We start from the raw sequence: 17,224 nt of genomic DNA on the forward strand, positions 1-17,224 counted from the left end.
TTATATGTAGTTTCAAAAACATGACTCCCCTTCTTAAGCAGTCGTGTAAAGGTATGTCTTTATTGGGTACCGGCGAAATCCATGAATTTTATTCAAATTCCTATGGTCGTATTTACCAGGACAAAAAAACACACAAAAAATATTCTTACCGTATTTATATTTTGCATCTATTATTTAAATTAAGCATACAATATTCTCAAAAACAATATGAGTAATAATTAATTTAACTTATTAATATTTTGCCTTAATATTTTTGCCTAAATATTTTTCCTGTTTTGTGACAAACAGTGACTCATCTATACTCTATGTCTATATTAATATATAAAGCTGAAGAGTTTGTTTGTTTGTTTTGAACGCGCTAATCTCAGGAACTACTGGTTCAAATTGAAAAATTATTTTTGTGTTGAATAGACCATTTATCAAGAAAGGCTTATAGTGTAACGTATAACGTGATGTTATATTATAGATTATATAACATCACGTTGCGACTAATAGGAGTGAAGATATAATGGAAAATGTGTAAAAAACCGGGAAAATCATTAATCTTTGAAGGCTCTGCGAAAATGGTTCAAGATCTTCTAACTACGTGGACGAATTCGACGACAACAGCTAGTCAATATATAAAACAATATATAAAATTCCCGTTGTCACGATGTTAGTTACCGTACTCCTCCGAAACGGCTTAACCGATTTTTACCAAATTTTATATGCGTATTCAGTAGGTTTTAGAATCGACTAAGTGATCCCTAAGTGATAAGGGTTGATAAAATAAAACAAATATTTTTTAGACGAAATTGTTTGTTTTTATTTTTTTTTATAATGTGGCATTAAAAATACTAAGTTACTATTTTTTTTGCTAGTTTTACAACTCGGCAAACCGTTTGCCTTGTCTGCTAGTATAATATTATAAACCAGCGTTCTGCTGTTCATGAAAATTGGTTTAGCAACGACTTCATTGAGTATAAGACAAGTAATACGTACACGTAAAAAAATATTATTTTATATTCTTACTAGCTGTTGCCCGCGACTTCGTCCTGGTAGGTAGAAGATATAAGTTATGATTTATACATGCCCTGTTTTTTTCACATTTTCCATTGTATCTTCTCTCCTATTAGTCGCAGCGTGATGGTTTATAGCCTAAAGCCTTCCTCGATGAATGGTCTATTCAACACAAAAAGAATTTTTCAATTTTTACCAGTAGTTCCTGAGATTAGCGCGTTCAAACAAACAAAGAAACTCTTCAGCTTTATATATTAGTATAGATATTAGTATAGATTTGTTAATACATGATTTTGCTAATTCAAAATTGAAATAGAGGTGCACAATAAAGATCATTTTATTCTTTTCAGTTTGTTTTTTGAAGGCGGTGTCTTTCTAAAAAAATATATTTCATGTAGGTTTCCCGTTTAATAGCTCTGTACAGCTAGTATTTATTATTAAAAGATGTAACGGTTTACTCACGCGTATTTATCGGGATTGCCCCACTAGTTTCGGACCCAACCGGAGTCCTTAATCATGAGCAGACGCGTGAAAACTTTTACATCATTTAATATTCTCATTTTATGACAGTTACTATCAAAAGCTAGTATTTATTATTTAAATGTGACTTTAGTTAGGCCAAACGATATTTTCGATCCAGGATACATATGCAGACACTCTGGTGTAGACGGCAGGCTCCTCGACAAATCTACAGGGTTTCCCGAATGATGACACTCCGATGATGGTGTACATACAATGGACGTTTTTGTTCTTAATCTGGATCGGGCCTCCGCTGTCACCCTGGGAAAAAACATTTTTTTTTTGAAAACGACTCCCGCACAAATGAATTTAATCGTTGTGTCGCGGGGGGTTTTACAAACATACAAATCACATGCACAAAGACACCCAGACTCAGTACAAGCATTTGTCGATCACACTTACTTGTCCTACGCGAGGATCGAACCCGCGACACGACGCGTACAGTGGTTTTGGCGTGTTGACCTCAACCACTCGGCTATCCGTGCAGTCAAATAATGGAAATTAATATACTTAGTGGGTGCATCTGAGATGCTTTCTCATTGAGATATGAGGTGTTTTTGATTCTTTAAGAGGAGCTTTTGGCTAAACTACAACTGCACAAGTTGTTTGGTTATAGGTTAAGCTAAGCTTGAAACGGTCTGTTGTTGACCGTCTTTCTCATAAGGACTTCCTCCGTGTATCGAAAGGCATGGTATTGTGTGTCCCAGCTGTCATTAGCACCTCTTTGGCAGCCTGACAACCAGTCTAACTAAGAGGTATCGTATTGCTCAGGTAACTGGGTTGAGGAGGTCAGATAGGCAGTCGCTCCTTGTAAAACTCCAATGCTTTGATGTATTTCAAAAACATGAAATTCACATGCAGGATCGAACCCACGACACGTCGTGCACAGTTGATCTGGCGTGGTATCCTCAACCACTTTTCTATGCGTGCAGATAGTCGTGTTAATCACACTATCCATACTAATTTTATAAATGCAAAAGTATCTCCGTCTGTCAATCTGTCCGATTGTAATGAAATTGAAGTCACAAATGGTCAAATACCTGAGGAAGGACATAGTCTACTTTTTAACAAGTAAAAAGAATTTTAAGGGGAGCAACAGCTAGTGAAGTTATTAATAAGCTACATACCATACAAGTATTATTTTTCGAGGTTTTGTCTGCATAACACAGCTGTGTCCTCGGGTCAAAGTATTTGGGCAGAAGGCGCCAAGGTGTATAGGTGTCATTACATTGCTCTGCAGTGAATTTCTTAAGATATGTCTGAAAGAAACAGTTAATAATATGGTTAAAGCTTTGAGAAAATGCAATGTTGCAGTCAAGGATAGACTTCTATTTCGAGTAATTTGGGAGGCCTAAAGCAAAAAATCAAATGTTTTTCTTTCTAGTCGACTGTTTTCCAGGCACTTTCAAAACCTTACAATAATGACCAGTTGCGCGGTTCCAAAGTCCTAGATAATGTCCAGAAGTGGACGCATGTGGGCTTATGATCATGATGATGCTTAAAAAAATGTGGTTAACCCGTAATTGTCTGGCCTTCAAAAGAGTCCGCGATCCCCGTTTGTTTAGTCATTTCTTTTCCGGATAAGCAGATAGGAAATAATTAAATTTTGAGTGTTGAAATGTCAACGTGTTTTCCAAAATACATGTTAAACTTAACGCTGCAGTTAAGTGTAAGGGTTCCAAAGCTAAAATTTGAAAACAAAACCTCCATTGAGGCTCCGCTGGCCGTCCTTCTGCCTGTCGTTAAGTCCGTGACCCGGCGGTACCTTATGAACTGTAATAGCTCGACAGTTGAAATTTCACACATAATTTCTGCTGCAGTAATTGAAAGAAGTACTAAAATAGTTTTAAAAAATCTGAATACCAACGCTTTTAATTGTCACTCCATTCAAATTATAAAAATCATTCCAGCCTTTTTTATACTTGTACATTGCATTGTCATCGGGTTGGAAGTTACCCTGAAATTTTCAGACTCAAAATTTTGTTACAAAAATCCAACCCAAACGACAAAGAAACAAAACAAACAAGGAAAGTAAGGTCATGCATTTGTGCGTATTACAAACTTATTTGTAACCTAAACAAATTATTTATTTTTCAGCCCATTTATACAGAACCCTATTTTCTACCTTCTGCAAGTTGTCCGTGCTATCCGGCTCCCTGAGTCCCCAGCCTGTCGCGATGACTGTGTCATCATTGATATCCTCACCCAAGTGGAGACACGCCGGCACCACAAACTGGTCCAGATTGATGCTGAGAGAAAGTAATGACATGAAATTAAGGATTGATTGACGGAGAAGCTCGTGGCTAAGTTATAACCGCAAGAGTTGATCGATCATATGTTTGTCTGTGGATGGGTAACCATTTATGTTATAAGGAGTTACTGCGTGTTTCAAGAGGCACGTTAAATTGTGGGCCCACGCTGTTATTTATGCATCTTAGATAGTTTACGGGTAGATAGAAGCTAGAAAGTCTGACAACTAGTCTAACTAAGGGATATCGTGTTGCCCACGTTGAGGAAGTCAGATAGGCAGTCGCTCCTTGTATTCTACACACTACTGGTACTCAATTTCATCCAGTTAGACTAGAAGCCGACCCCAACATAGTTGGAAAAAAGCCAAGGATGTTGTCTAGTAACCATCATACAAGTTTTGCTTAGTTTGAGACTAGATAGCGTTGTGTGAAAGTTGTAAAACAAAATGAAAACTGGTTTAAACAGTTGTGAACTTAGGAGTAGTTTTGTTACGTCTTTTCCGTCTCCAACAGAGCGATGTCGTTATACTTCCTCGGCGGGTTGTACTCCGGGTGTCGTATAAATTGCTTGATCTTGTAAACCTTGCTCCTGTCAACAGCATCCGATTTTCTATGAGCACCTACAAGCACATATGATGCTGGTCCCCTGAAAATAACAAAACTTATCAGGGAATTCAGGTGGTGAGAGATTGATATAATATAAGTCTTGTATCTTTCAGCCTCTTGCTTGCACAGATAGGAGAGTGGATAATGTTATCACGCCTAGGGTCTCCTAAGGGCGCGACGTGTGTTGGGTTTCATCTCGCGTGGGATAGACATTCATGTGATCCATGATAGCTTGTCCTGAGTCTGTCTTTGCGCATGTGACTTGAATGGATGGAAGGTTTATTTAAAAAAAATGCTATTTTGCCGGTGGATTAGTAAGCGTTGGCGAAATCCTCAACGATACAAGGATTAAATTCCTTAGTGCGGGAGATTTTCATTTTTCACAAATATTTTGACACCAAAAACTTTCGGGTTGGATTATTGCGAAATAATTTTGATGATCAAAAAACGCAAACATAAGCGCTTACTCTGATTTGATCTCTCAAAATTGAACTTTTCCAAAAATGACAATACCGTACTTAGTTTTCAGCGTTGATGCTTTTATAGTTATAATTTTTCTGGCTAAAATTTATGATATTTTTAACTGAGCAGACGGCAGCTCATGATTAAGGACTCCGGTTGGGTCCGAAACTAGTCGGGCTACCCCGATACATACGCGTGAGTAAACCGTTACATCATTTAATAATGAATCAGTCTCACGATAGTTACTATAAAAATAATGATGATAGTTAATTGCTTACAGGTCTCTGGCCAAAGTACAATGAGCTGCTGTGAGGATATATTGTTCACTGATGATAGCTCCACCACACAGCCACTGGATATTATCTATGGGACCGAATCCGATTAGAACCTGGAAGGCAAATGGATTTGGTAAATTACAAGTGTGTAATGTTCTACGGATTTCTGAATGGGGTAAGTAAATGACGGTCTTCGGAAAAATTTTCGGTATTTCCAAAGGATTAAATTAAAAGCCTATTGTTGAAGCACCGCAGGCAGCCTATCCGTGAGTCAGATGTCCATCCCCACGCAAAGATAATAAATAGGTAGATAGTTGAAATATTGAAATTTCACAGTTATTTCTGTTCCTACAATAATAACAAATACTAAAAATAAAGATGGAGGATGAGATTAGTTAAAATTCAATTTGATTTGTTCCTTTTCTTAACAGCTGAGTGGTATAAGGTTAACGAGTAAAAGCTACTGTGCGCAACGTGTCACAGGTTTGATCCTCGCATAGAACAAAAATTAGCTTGATCAACGAATGTTTGTTCTGAGTCTGAGTATCGTTGTGCATTTGACTTGAATGTTTGAGCAACATCCCTTCATTCCAAACCAAAGTGTGACGTGTTTGCGAGTGGCCGAGGATTGTTTTTGTCAGAATGCTTGAGGTTCTGTGCGCGGGATGTATGAGTGCTGTGTACTATAATTCTCATTATTATTGTTTTTTTTTTTTTTTTTGTAAATTTGTGTTATCTGATATTATTTTTCTAAGGTTTACGCGAATGTTAGATATTGAAATGAAACGACTTTTACGGATTTTATCGCGGTTTAATTAAAACGAAGCATAGGGACCCGCGTAAAAGAACACATAGCTGACGTCAAACACCGCCGCTCAACGAAGTCTGCAGTCGCCGAACATGCTGAAGGCTCCAGCCATTATATTAGATTTGATCAACCATAGATCCTCGCTAAAGAATCCAAATTCCTACCAAGGATGTTTCGTGAGGCTATTGAGATTAAAAAACACCCTAATTTCAATAGAGAAGATGGCTGGAAGATATCACCTACTTAGGACCCAATAATACAAAAACTCAAGGCTAAACCCAAGAGCAGCGCTGCAAGACATCAAGACGCAGTGAGCTCATACTGCGTAGGTCGGACCATAAATAATTAATTAAAAATATGAAGGTAGAACGAGCAACATCTTCTGTCAAGACGAACACCATCTCAGTCTGCCCGTGACCATGATACCTGCAAAGGTGTCGAAACGTCGGGAACTAAAATCTAAAATTAAACCGCGATAAAATCCGTAAAAGTCGTTTCATTTCAATGATATTATTTTATTTTTTTCTTGTATTTCCTTGTATCTTCAATTGATATTAAAATTTCGTATGTTGTACCGATTAGATATAAGTTACTGATGTTGATAAGTTATGTTTTATGTGTATATGAGCAGTGTAATTGGTTTTTACCGTTCTATTCTATTCAATAAATAAATCCCACGACATAAGGATTGAATTTCTTTAATACAGGAACTATTATCGTTTTTATGTGACAAGTAGCTTACCATATGCGGAAACTGGTGCTGAAAGGCCTCAGTACCTCTCACGATGAGTTCTTCAGCGCTATGATGACAGTAAATTCTCCTGCTGAGGCCTCCCAGCAGGTCCACTCCTCGATCACATGGGAACACGTACTTCTCCTGGTATTCGATGCATTCTGGAAGTTATATCAGGAAGAGTGATGTGAGAAACCAGTTGAGTGCTAGTAAGACTCGCGATACAAGGGGTTCCGTACAAATAGGAGGCTCTAAAACAAATTTACCAGAAAACGAATTGGTTTTCATCATTTTTCATGATCCCCAGATTTCATGGTTAGACGATAGTCCAAAGAAGAAATGGACACTGACCAGCAGACCAACAGTCCAGTCAATGTGTCAATGACGCCACGGATAGCAGAGTGGTTGAGGTCACCTCGCGAACCACTGAGGACGACGTGTCGCATAGTCGATCCCTACATTAGAAAAGCATTTGTGTGATTCACGTATGCTTGTCCTGAGTCTGGGTGTCTTTGTGCATGTGACTAGAATTTTCTAAAACACCCAAGGATCAAATTCATAAATACGGTAGTCGTTTTAAGAAAATGTAATACACACTTACTGTCAAATGCCTTCTGGCCAGTCTTATTAGTGGTCAAATAATGAGGGATTGGCTCACACCCTCCATTAAGGTAAACGCTCCTAATACGGCGGTAGTCAAAATCGCTTCCTATTACGGTGGTATTTCTATTTTCGCGTTTTATTCCCGTTTTATTCAGTGTAGATGGACCAAAACCGGAACTATTTATTCTAAATCTTTTACTTAATGACTTAACTGACATTTGCAATTATAGCACATAGACAACACAACAAAATCAATCAGTCTCTGTAATGTAATCGACGTGAGAGGTGTTTCCATACAAACGCGGAACAACAAAAGTAAGTACACAAATATTTAGAAACTAAGTTTTTCGTATTAAGATGTCGTTCGAGTTTGTTCTTTTGTTATTTATAGCATTTTCTTATTATTACACTCACTATTTAAATAGCTTATTTTATATTTGTAAGTCATTTTTTACCAAAAAATTTAAAAATAAAATACCACCGTAATACGATACAAATTTTGATAATTAATCCTAATACGGTGGTATGACTCCGAAATAGGAAAAGTACTGGTCATTTTTAATTGTTTATAACTTTCAATTGATTTGCTTATTCAATTAGTTTCAAATTTAGTTGAAATAATTATTAATCACATAACTTAAAAACCATATTCTGTGGTATCTGTTCTTAATTGGAAATCTAGTTAAATATGAAAACTGTCGAGTAAAAAATGTTAGTTTCTTAGAAGAGGCAAAAATGGGAAGGTGTATTTTGATTTATCACAAAACATTTATTTTGTATAAATTTTGACTTGAGTTTTACAAATCTGAGCCAACAAACTGTTAATGTTTGATTAGGCATTTTTACTCTTTTTTTATCGAAATATTTATGGGTCAGAATTAGGATTATCGAAAACATGAGTAGTTTTCCTATTACGGCGGTAATTATTTCCAGGTAACTCCGTGTAGGGTTCTAAGATCTCCTATTACGGTTCTTTTCATTTATCTATAAATTTAATAAATCTGTAGAAGGGTCAATTCTGTACACTGAAAATATTGAAAAAATAAACAGCAGCGAGTGACCAAACCCAAATATGTGATTAAAATTTATTTTGTCTGTCAGTATGTTCAGGCATCACGAGAAAAATAATTGTTCGATTTCGATGAAACTTGGTATAATTATACCTTATTTTTCAGTTTTATCCATAGACGTTGTTCCGTAGAACTGTGGGTGCCGGGGAAAGTGATTTAATCCCTCGAATACTATTGATTCTTAACAATTTTCCATTTGAATTTAAGGGAATACAGTTTCTAATAAGGCCCAAGGTAGGCCCTAGGAGTTGCTGGCGTAGATCTTGTTTTTAGACGGGCAACTTTACGTAGCTCTTTCCCGTGTGAGCATTCCAAGATATCTTCATGTTCATATTCCGGACGAGCTCACTAACAATGTTGTGTATGCTGAAGCTCTCAATTAACTTTCTGTCGCATTGTCACGATCGCTTTTTTATTTTTGCAAGATTTTCGTTGTTGTACTGACTGTTAGTAATTTACTGCTACTTATCAAGGTCAAAATTACTATGAAAATATACTTACTACAGAACGCGATCTCAACAACAGTAGCTCTATAGAGGGATGTCCTTAATTATTATAGGCCTAGCCGTATTTGGGTCCCATACATATTAGATGTCATTGTCAGAGTTACTCATAATGGAAATAATTCATTCACCATTAATTTGATTACGCAATTTAATAAAATCAATTTTCAATAAAGGAAAATCTTTTACTAACACATTAATATTATTAAATAAATATTATTTGTACGGAACTTTAATGAATGTAAGTTCTGACCCTCCGTATTAGGAGCCGTCTACCGCAGTAATAGGATCAGAGCAAAATTGTACCTCCGTATTAGGGAAAATCGACCAGACGATTTAAATATTTTTTTTAAATAATAAATATCATCAACAGAATCATAGTCTCAACGGCAATACAAAATATAAATTCCACTTTTAACGTTAGAATTTTTTTCCACCTTTAGAAATACCTACAAATGCTTATTTTTGTTTCTTACTTTCAAATGCTGCGAAATACCTCCGTAATAGGTGCTTTTACCTTAGAGTCTCCGATCTCATGCTCAGGCTTAGGGTCAGAAGCAGGTTGTGACGCTGGACTGTGAAAGAAATAAAAATGATTGCAACTTATGAAAATATATCAAGGTTACGCAATGTAAGGTAATCATACTAATATTAAAATAGTAGTTTGTCACTATGTATGGATTTGTGTTACTCTTTACAGCAAAAACTAGTAAACGGATTTGAATGATATTTGGCGCAAAGATAGATAATAGCCCGAGTGGTTGTCGTTAATTGCTGTAGAACGTAGTCTTTTTTTAATTTCGATAAATAAAAACATCTTATTTCAGGATATTAAGGAGTTTCATCCTTGCATGAAAAACCTTTTATGTATCGTATGGGGTTTAACAAACATTCAAGTCACATACACAAGACATCCAGACGAATCGAACCCGACACACACCGCGCAAATTAGGTTTGGCGAGATGACCTTTTTTTTTTTTTTTTCCGGGGTGAAACGCTAATGTCTTCAACCCACGTCGAGGGCACGGCGTGGGGATATGTCGGACTTCCACCGACTAAAAACACCCCGGGCCCCTTCTACTGCTTTAGCCAGAGTCACGGGATCGCTCGCCCATACTCTGCGCGACTCTGGCTGGCTCTAGTCCTTTGGACTCCTTCTCAAGGGATGGGTGTAAAAAGCCCACCCCTCACTCCTCATAAAAACGGGTGCGCAGGACGACGCGCCCGTCTCCTTCTTGGCCTGCTGGCTGATCGAGTGTCAGGGTTTGGCGAGATGACCTGTACCATTCGGCTATCCAGTACATTCAAATAGCATTAGCCTAAGGATTCCATAAAATCTGATACCTGGTTGTACATCTACCATACGAGAAAAAGAAACAGACTTGGGTAGTGACTGTAGCTTACCTTTCAGGGGTAGTTGCGTGGGGGGTAGGCAGTGATGCCACCACGTCATCAATACAACACACTATTGGATTCGCAAGATCGAAAGAACATATCTGTAAAAGAAATCGTAAGCTTTTATATAAAAGGCAGTTTAAAATGGATTTAAAAACGAATGTCGATATTCGGAGAGTAGGTCTTGGAGAAGGGAGCTATGTCTATGAGAGAGCGATGTAAGAGGCCTATGTCCAGGAGTGGATTGGGATGGACTGATGATGATAAAATATGGATGCCAGCCTGTTCTTTTAGTGGTTGGTAACTAACTGTTTGTAGAGGGCGAATCTATACTAATATATAAAGCTGAAGAGTTTGTTTGTTTGTTTGTTTTTGAACGCGCTAATCTCAGGAACTACTGGACCAAATTGAAAAATTCTTTTTGTGTTGAATAGACCATTCATCGATGAAGGCTTTAGGCTATAAACCATCACGCTGCGACTAATAGGAGAGAAGATACAATGGAAAATGTGAAAAAAAAACAGGGCAGGTATAAATCGTCACTTATATTTTCTACCCACGGGGACGAAGTCGCGGGCAACAGCTAGTAATTTATATTTACTAAGGCGATAAAAAAGTCACATACCTAATGGTAACCAATCTTACCTGTGGATGTTTTCTATTTTTAATATCATCTATCGCCGTACGACATGACTGCAGTATTGTGCACTTCCCAACCTTGCCGTCTTTCGTGCAAAGTTCACCTATGGGAAAAAACAAATAATAAAAAGCTGGACAAGTGTGAATTCTACTTGTGACAAATAGACCGGACGGATAGCCGAGTGGTTCAGGTCACCACGCCAAACACATTGTACGTGACGTGTTTGATCCCCGCGTAGGACAAGCATTTGTGTGATCCACGAAAGCTTGTCCTGAGTCCGGGTGTCTTTGTGCACGTGACTTGAATGGCACAAGGATTCAATGCCATAAAGCAAAAGACGTTTAAAAAGAGCTTTTCCTGCAGACTAAAGGACAAATAAAGGACTAATAGTCTAAAGAAAAAGCTTGCTATTAGAGTACATCAGATAAATCTTGTTGACTGGTCTTGATCATAGGGTTCTATTTTACCGCAATTTTGACAAATACGTATGTCAAAAACTGTCCAGAATTTTGCTGCCACAGGCTCATGTAGTCACGTCTCATAAATAAACTTAATTTTATCACAATCTGACGATATAAGGAAAAACATAGCAATATCTTGCAATCACAAAACAATAATATTAAAAACCTGTTTGAATACACTTGTTTTGAAAAACCGCATCGGAAGTAAAACAACGAGTTTTTAAAAAACGGGTTTTAAGGCATGACTTTGTGCCTACAAATAAAAATAAAAGGAAATTTTAATATAAACTCGTTTTTGCACATGTTTTCGCTTGCATTAATTTCGTTTTTCTCGAAAAAATGCTTATGTTAAATCCTATTCTTTAAATTAATTTGTCATGAGTCTGGATGTCTTTGTGTATGTGAATTGAATGTTTGTGAAAACCCCCCGCGCTACAAGGAATAATTCTACTAGAGATGTGGGAGAATGCTTAGCGAGGGATGTGTATGTAAAGAACCAATAGAATCGCTTCATTTAACTAGCTTCAGTCAGCACAGCTCTAGTGTTCACGCGACTCATTTTCATCGTACATAAATAATAGATTTAAAAAATCTAAATACCCACGGTTTTAATTGTCACTTCAATCAAATTTCATCAAAATCGTTCCAGCCATTTATCTATACTAATCTATACTAATATATAAAGCTGAAGAGTGTGTTTGTTTGTTTGAACGCGCTAATCTCAGGAACTACTGGTCCAAATTGAAAAAATATTTTTGTGTTGAATAGACCATTCATCGAGGAAGGCTTTAGGCTATAAACCGTCACGCTGCGACTAATAGGAGCTAAGATACAATGGAAAATGTGAAAAAAACCGGGCAGGTATATCTAAATCATAACTCTTCTACCCACGGGGACGAAGTCGCGGGCAACAGCTAGTATAGTCATAAATTGAATTGTCATCGAGTTTGAAGCTACCCTGAAAATTTCAGCCTGCTAGCTTATCGGGAAGTGCCTCAAAATTGAGTTACAAACATCCAACCGGAACGACAAACAAACAAGAAAGTGAGTGTATAAAAACGTGGGAATTACAAAAAAGTCTACCTTCATGTGCAGCGTCACTTAACACCATCACGATACACAATAAAACTAATTTAAACATTGTGTTAATTAAAATACTATTACTAAAATGTTATTGCACAACCTCCCGTCTTAGCAGACGGACTACTAATGACAAGATCTTCAGGGTCATTATAAGTGGGACTATAGGCCCTTATGACTGAGATGCTGGTTTGTTATATAGCCGGGGTAAACAGCCTGGTAATGGCAGTTGGGTAAAACCTCTCCGCATATAGACAAGGATTGATTAGTCATGGTTTCAAAATTGACTGCACGGGTAGCTTAGTCAAAATCAAAATCAAAAGTTTTTATTTCAAATAGGCCGTATCTCAGGCACTTTTAAAACGTTACATTACTGACTCTAGTTGCACGGTTCCAAAGTGTCATTCTTATGGAGAAGAACCGGCAAGAAACTCCATAAGTTACTCTTTTCAAAATAAAATATTATAGTATAATTTTACATTATAATTAATGTCTACAAAAACAGCGTAAATTAGCAAAACAAGTATCAAATAGAAAAATGTTAAGATTGTTAATAGTGGTTGAGGTTATCAAGTTAAACCCACTGAGCGCGACGTGTCGCGGGTTTGATCCCCGCGTTGTGTAAGCATAAACACAACTATAACTTACCCGGGTTTTACCGAATAATTTATTGATATGCACTGAATATAAAATGTCACTAAAATAATAAAAAAAAACGTATTTTTGATGGATAAGAAAATTAAAAACAAAAACGTCAGTTATCTATATACTAATATATTAAGCTGAAGAGTTTGTTTGTTTGTTTGTTTTTTTGAACGCGCTAATCTCAGGAACTACTGGTCCAAATTGAAAAATTCTTTTTGTGTTGAAGAGACCAGTCATCAAGGAAGGCTTTAGACTATAAACCATCACGATGCGACTAATAGGAGCTAAGATACAATGGAAAATGTGAAAAAAACCGGGCAGGTATACCTAAATCATAACTTATATCTTCTACCCACGGGGACGAAGCCGCGGGCAACAGCTAATCGTGAATATACGTAACGGGTTTTACACAAACTTAAATAATTGTAAAAAAAAAATCTACAAGGAAAAAAGATGAGGAATTGGTTAACGAACAATAAAATTGCAAAAAAGAACAAAATTGACCACACATCCAATTTATAACCCTAACAAACGATGCTTAACTTCCAATTTCATTATTTGTTGTTTTAGCTGCAACAGACATCACCTGTGAAAAATCTATCGGTCCATTTTTCAAGGTTTATGAGATACAGGTTTGAGATAGACAGATAAAAAGCGGGGTCTTATTATTAGAATCACGGCTTGTAAAATCTAAAAATCAATTCTTATACTTTTCCTGTCTAGAATTATTGTAAGGATGAGGCTCTTGCTGCGGTTGATTCATAGATGGGTGATCATTACCAGTCACGCCGCCCTTTACGCCCGACTATCATACGTTGGTATTTGTCAGTCGTTATGTCTTTACAGTTGTGTCGCGCAGTCTCACTATGTGATACTGTGCCACAGTAACTGTGGAGGTCAGAGAGACAGTCGCGCTGGAATACTGGGGCTCAGCTGTCGGGGAGGCTGGGAGCTGGGTACAACATAGCAAGGGAATAGGGAAGATGAAGACAGGTGCATTAAAATGACACTCTTAAATGATTCAAATTGTTGTGGAATGTTTGTGTATATTGTATTTTTATTATTGTTTATTGAAACTGTAAATTGATGTTTGTGTAATTAATCAAGACATAATCATAATATTTATTTTGAAGGTATACAAATAAAATAAGTAAAGAATTCATTAAACAAATCAACGCTTTACTCACGAGTGTGAATCGGGATCGCCCGGCCAGTTTCGGATACAATCGTAGTCCTTAATCACGACCTAACCGCGTTAACTTATAATTTAGGACGGTTGGGGTCCACGGGCCCGTCACGCCAAACCCACAGTTCGCGATGTGTCCTAGTTTCGATCCCCACATAGGACAAACATTTGTGTGATCCACGAATGCTTGTTCTGAGTCTGGGTGTGTTTGTGCATGTGACTTAAATGTTTGTGAAATCCCCCGAATGAAATTTCTTATCGATGCATTTGCACAAGAGTCTCTGTACGAAAAGTCAAACTTGCACTTAACCGTTTTTTAACTATTTGAAGTACATATTTTTCAATAAAATAACAATTCCTATTGACTTATGTTGACGACCTCCGTGGTCGAGTGGCGTACGCACCGGTTTCAAGGTGTCGCTAGCTCTGAGGTCCCGGGTTCGATCCCCGGCCGGGTCAATGTAAAAATTCACATTTCTACATTGTCTCGGGTCTGGGTGTGGTACCTTCGTTGTATCTGAATTCCATAACACAAGTGCTTTAGCAACTTACTTTGGGTTCAGAGCAATGTATGTGATGTTGTCCGCATTTATTTATTTATTTTATACGACGCACTATTCATGCAGTACCTAGTTCGCCTCCACAAAGACAACAGATGGTATCTTATGCGTAAAACATAAGGAATAACCATTAAAACTTACTAAGAATACCAATTAAAAATGTCGTCACAATTGTTATAAACAACACAACTTAATATGTACGCGCGGCGCTATGTGTGCGTGCGATTCACAAATATTGTTTAATAGCTGTCGCCCGCGACTTCGTCCGCGTGGTCAGAGATATAAGTTATGATTTATACCTGCCCTGTTTTTTGTCCACATTTTCCATTGTATCTTTGCTCCTATTAGTCGCAGCGTGATGGTATATAGCCTTATAACCTTTCTCGATGAATGGTCTATTCAACACAAAAATAATTTATCAAATTTGAACCAGTAGTTCCTGAGATTAGTGCGTACAAACAAACAAACTCTTCAGCTTTATATATTAGTTTAGATATAGAAGTATGGATTATGGAAGCTTTAATTAGTGTGACAGTGAAACACAAATGAAAGCCGTGTTAGTACATAACGTCACTGTGTATTCACAAGGGTTACCCACACATGGAAATAAATAAATTCGGACAACATCACATACATTTTTCTGAACCCAAAGTAAGTTGCTAAAGCACTTGTGTTATGGAGTTCAGACACAACGAAGGTACCACAAACACCCAGACCCGAGACAATGTAGGAATGTCAATACATTGACACGACCGGGGATCGAACCCGGGACCTCAGAGCTAGCGACAGCTTGAAATCGGTGCGTACGCAACTCGACCACGGAGGTCGAGTGGCGTACATAAATGCGAGCAAAGATGACTTGTTCTGAAATTTGTGATAATCCATTTGAGGAAAATGTTTAGTGTGTCACTAGCAACTTTTATGAGTGTCTGGGTTTCTCCAACACCTATCTTTAGTTAGTAATATTTGTAATTAAGAATAATAATACTGAACTGTAAATTTCCCACTTTTGATTAAATACCTCTCGTTTGATTGTCTGTAGCTCGTGAACTTTAGGCAGGTTAGGTAGTCTTACACAACGTCATCTTGTCTCAAACTATGTTATGAGTACTAGACAACTGATAAACATACTTATATATCTATATCTATACTATACTAATATATAAAGCTGAAGAGTTTGTTTGTTTGTTTGTTTGAACGCGCTAATCTCAGGAACTACTGGTCCAAATTGAAAAATTCTTTTTGTGTTGAATAGACCATTCATCGAGGAAGGCTTTAGGCTATAAACCATCACGCTGCGACTAATAGGAGCGAAGATACAATAAAAAATGTGAAAAAAATAATGCAGGTATAAATCATAACTTATATCTTCTACCCACGCGGACGAAGTCGCGGGCAACAGCTAGTTTCTAAATACACAGACACAGAACAAATGATCGTGCTCATCGCACTGACATGGGTGGGAATCGAACCCACGACCTCCGGTATAGCAGTCAGGGTCATTAACCACTAGACCAACAGGCCTGTCGTGTAGTTTATTACACGACTGGCCTGTATGACTAAATACAACATAATTATAAAATAAAATAAACTTATTATATTTATCCTTATAACAAATAATGAATTTTCCTTAGTGTTAATTATACTAATCAATTACAGGGCGTTTGCGTTTTATAATATACCATATCGAAATACACCAACTGCAAAAGTTCTAACTGGCTAGCTATCACAGTTCATGAGATACAGCTTGAAGACAAACGGACAGACATCGGAGCCCTAGTAATATAGTTCCGTTATTCCTTTGGGTACGGAAACCTAAAAATACTAATTAAATACATTAAACTACTTTAAGGATATTAAATAAATAAATAAATGCGGACAACATCACTTACATTGTTCTGAACCCAAAGTAAGTTGCTGAAGCACTTGTGTTATGGAATTCAGATACAACGAAGGTACCACAAACACCCAGACCCGAGAAAATGTAGAAATGTGCTATTTACATTGATCCGACCGGGGATCGAACCCGGGACCTCAGAAATAGCGACACCTTGAAACCGGTGCGTACGCCAATCGACCACGGAGGTCGTTAAGGACATTAAAAAAGAAAACAGTCGTCAACCATATGACGAAAAAAAACAATGCTGACAACTTTAAAATTGCAAGAAATCTTTAACCTTGGTTGAACCTATAACCTCGTGCATCCCATGTCGATGTAATGAACCGGTGAACAGCCGTGGCCTTTAATAAATTATGAATTTAATAATGGTGAACCTTTTTACGGTATTTCTAGCTGTTGCCCCCGGGCCCGCCCGTTACAAATCGAAAATGATCCCACGGGAACATAAAATCGGAATAAAAACTATCCTATGTGTTAATCCTGGTTATAAACTATCTGTGTACCAAGTTTCGTCTTAATCCATTCAGTGA

General features: G+C 37.3%; 1 protein-coding gene across 1 annotated transcript; it reads right to left on the reverse strand.

Annotated features, from left to right (window-relative positions):
* Positions 1 to 1,573: 1,573 nt before the first annotated feature.
* Positions 1,574 to 12,513, reverse strand: LOC113505717 (serine protease snake-like). Its single transcript, XM_026888525.1, has 10 exons — positions 12,407 to 12,513; positions 10,868 to 10,965; positions 10,232 to 10,323; positions 9,345 to 9,402; positions 6,661 to 6,819; positions 5,114 to 5,223; positions 4,261 to 4,413; positions 3,644 to 3,767; positions 2,646 to 2,777; positions 1,574 to 1,779 (listed from the first exon to the last, which is right to left on the reverse strand). The coding sequence occupies exons 1-10, from the start codon at positions 12,462 to 12,464 to the stop codon at positions 1,609 to 1,611; spliced, it is 1,155 nt and encodes a 384-aa protein (XP_026744326.1). The 5' UTR covers positions 12,465 to 12,513; the 3' UTR covers positions 1,574 to 1,608.
* Between the last annotated feature and the right edge of the window lie 4,711 nt (positions 12,514 to 17,224).

This window comes from Trichoplusia ni, chromosome 26, assembly GCF_003590095.1.
Source record: "Trichoplusia ni isolate ovarian cell line Hi5 chromosome 26, tn1, whole genome shotgun sequence".
Classification (NCBI taxonomy): domain Eukaryota; kingdom Metazoa; phylum Arthropoda; class Insecta; order Lepidoptera; family Noctuidae; genus Trichoplusia; species Trichoplusia ni.

Coding starts and splice junctions, on each gene's coding strand:
- LOC113505717 (XM_026888525.1), bottom strand. CDS start 12,464: ATGTTTAAATTAGTTTTATTGTGTATCGTGATGGTGTTAAGTGACGCT. Junction 5,224..6,660: donor AGCACCAGTTTCCGCATATG/GTAAGCTACTTG, acceptor TTTGCCTTCCAG/GTTCTAATCGGATTCGGTCC. Junction 1,780..2,645: donor CGAAAAATAATACTTGTATG/GTATGTAGCTTA, acceptor GTTTTTTCCCAG/GGTGACAGCGGAGGCCCGAT.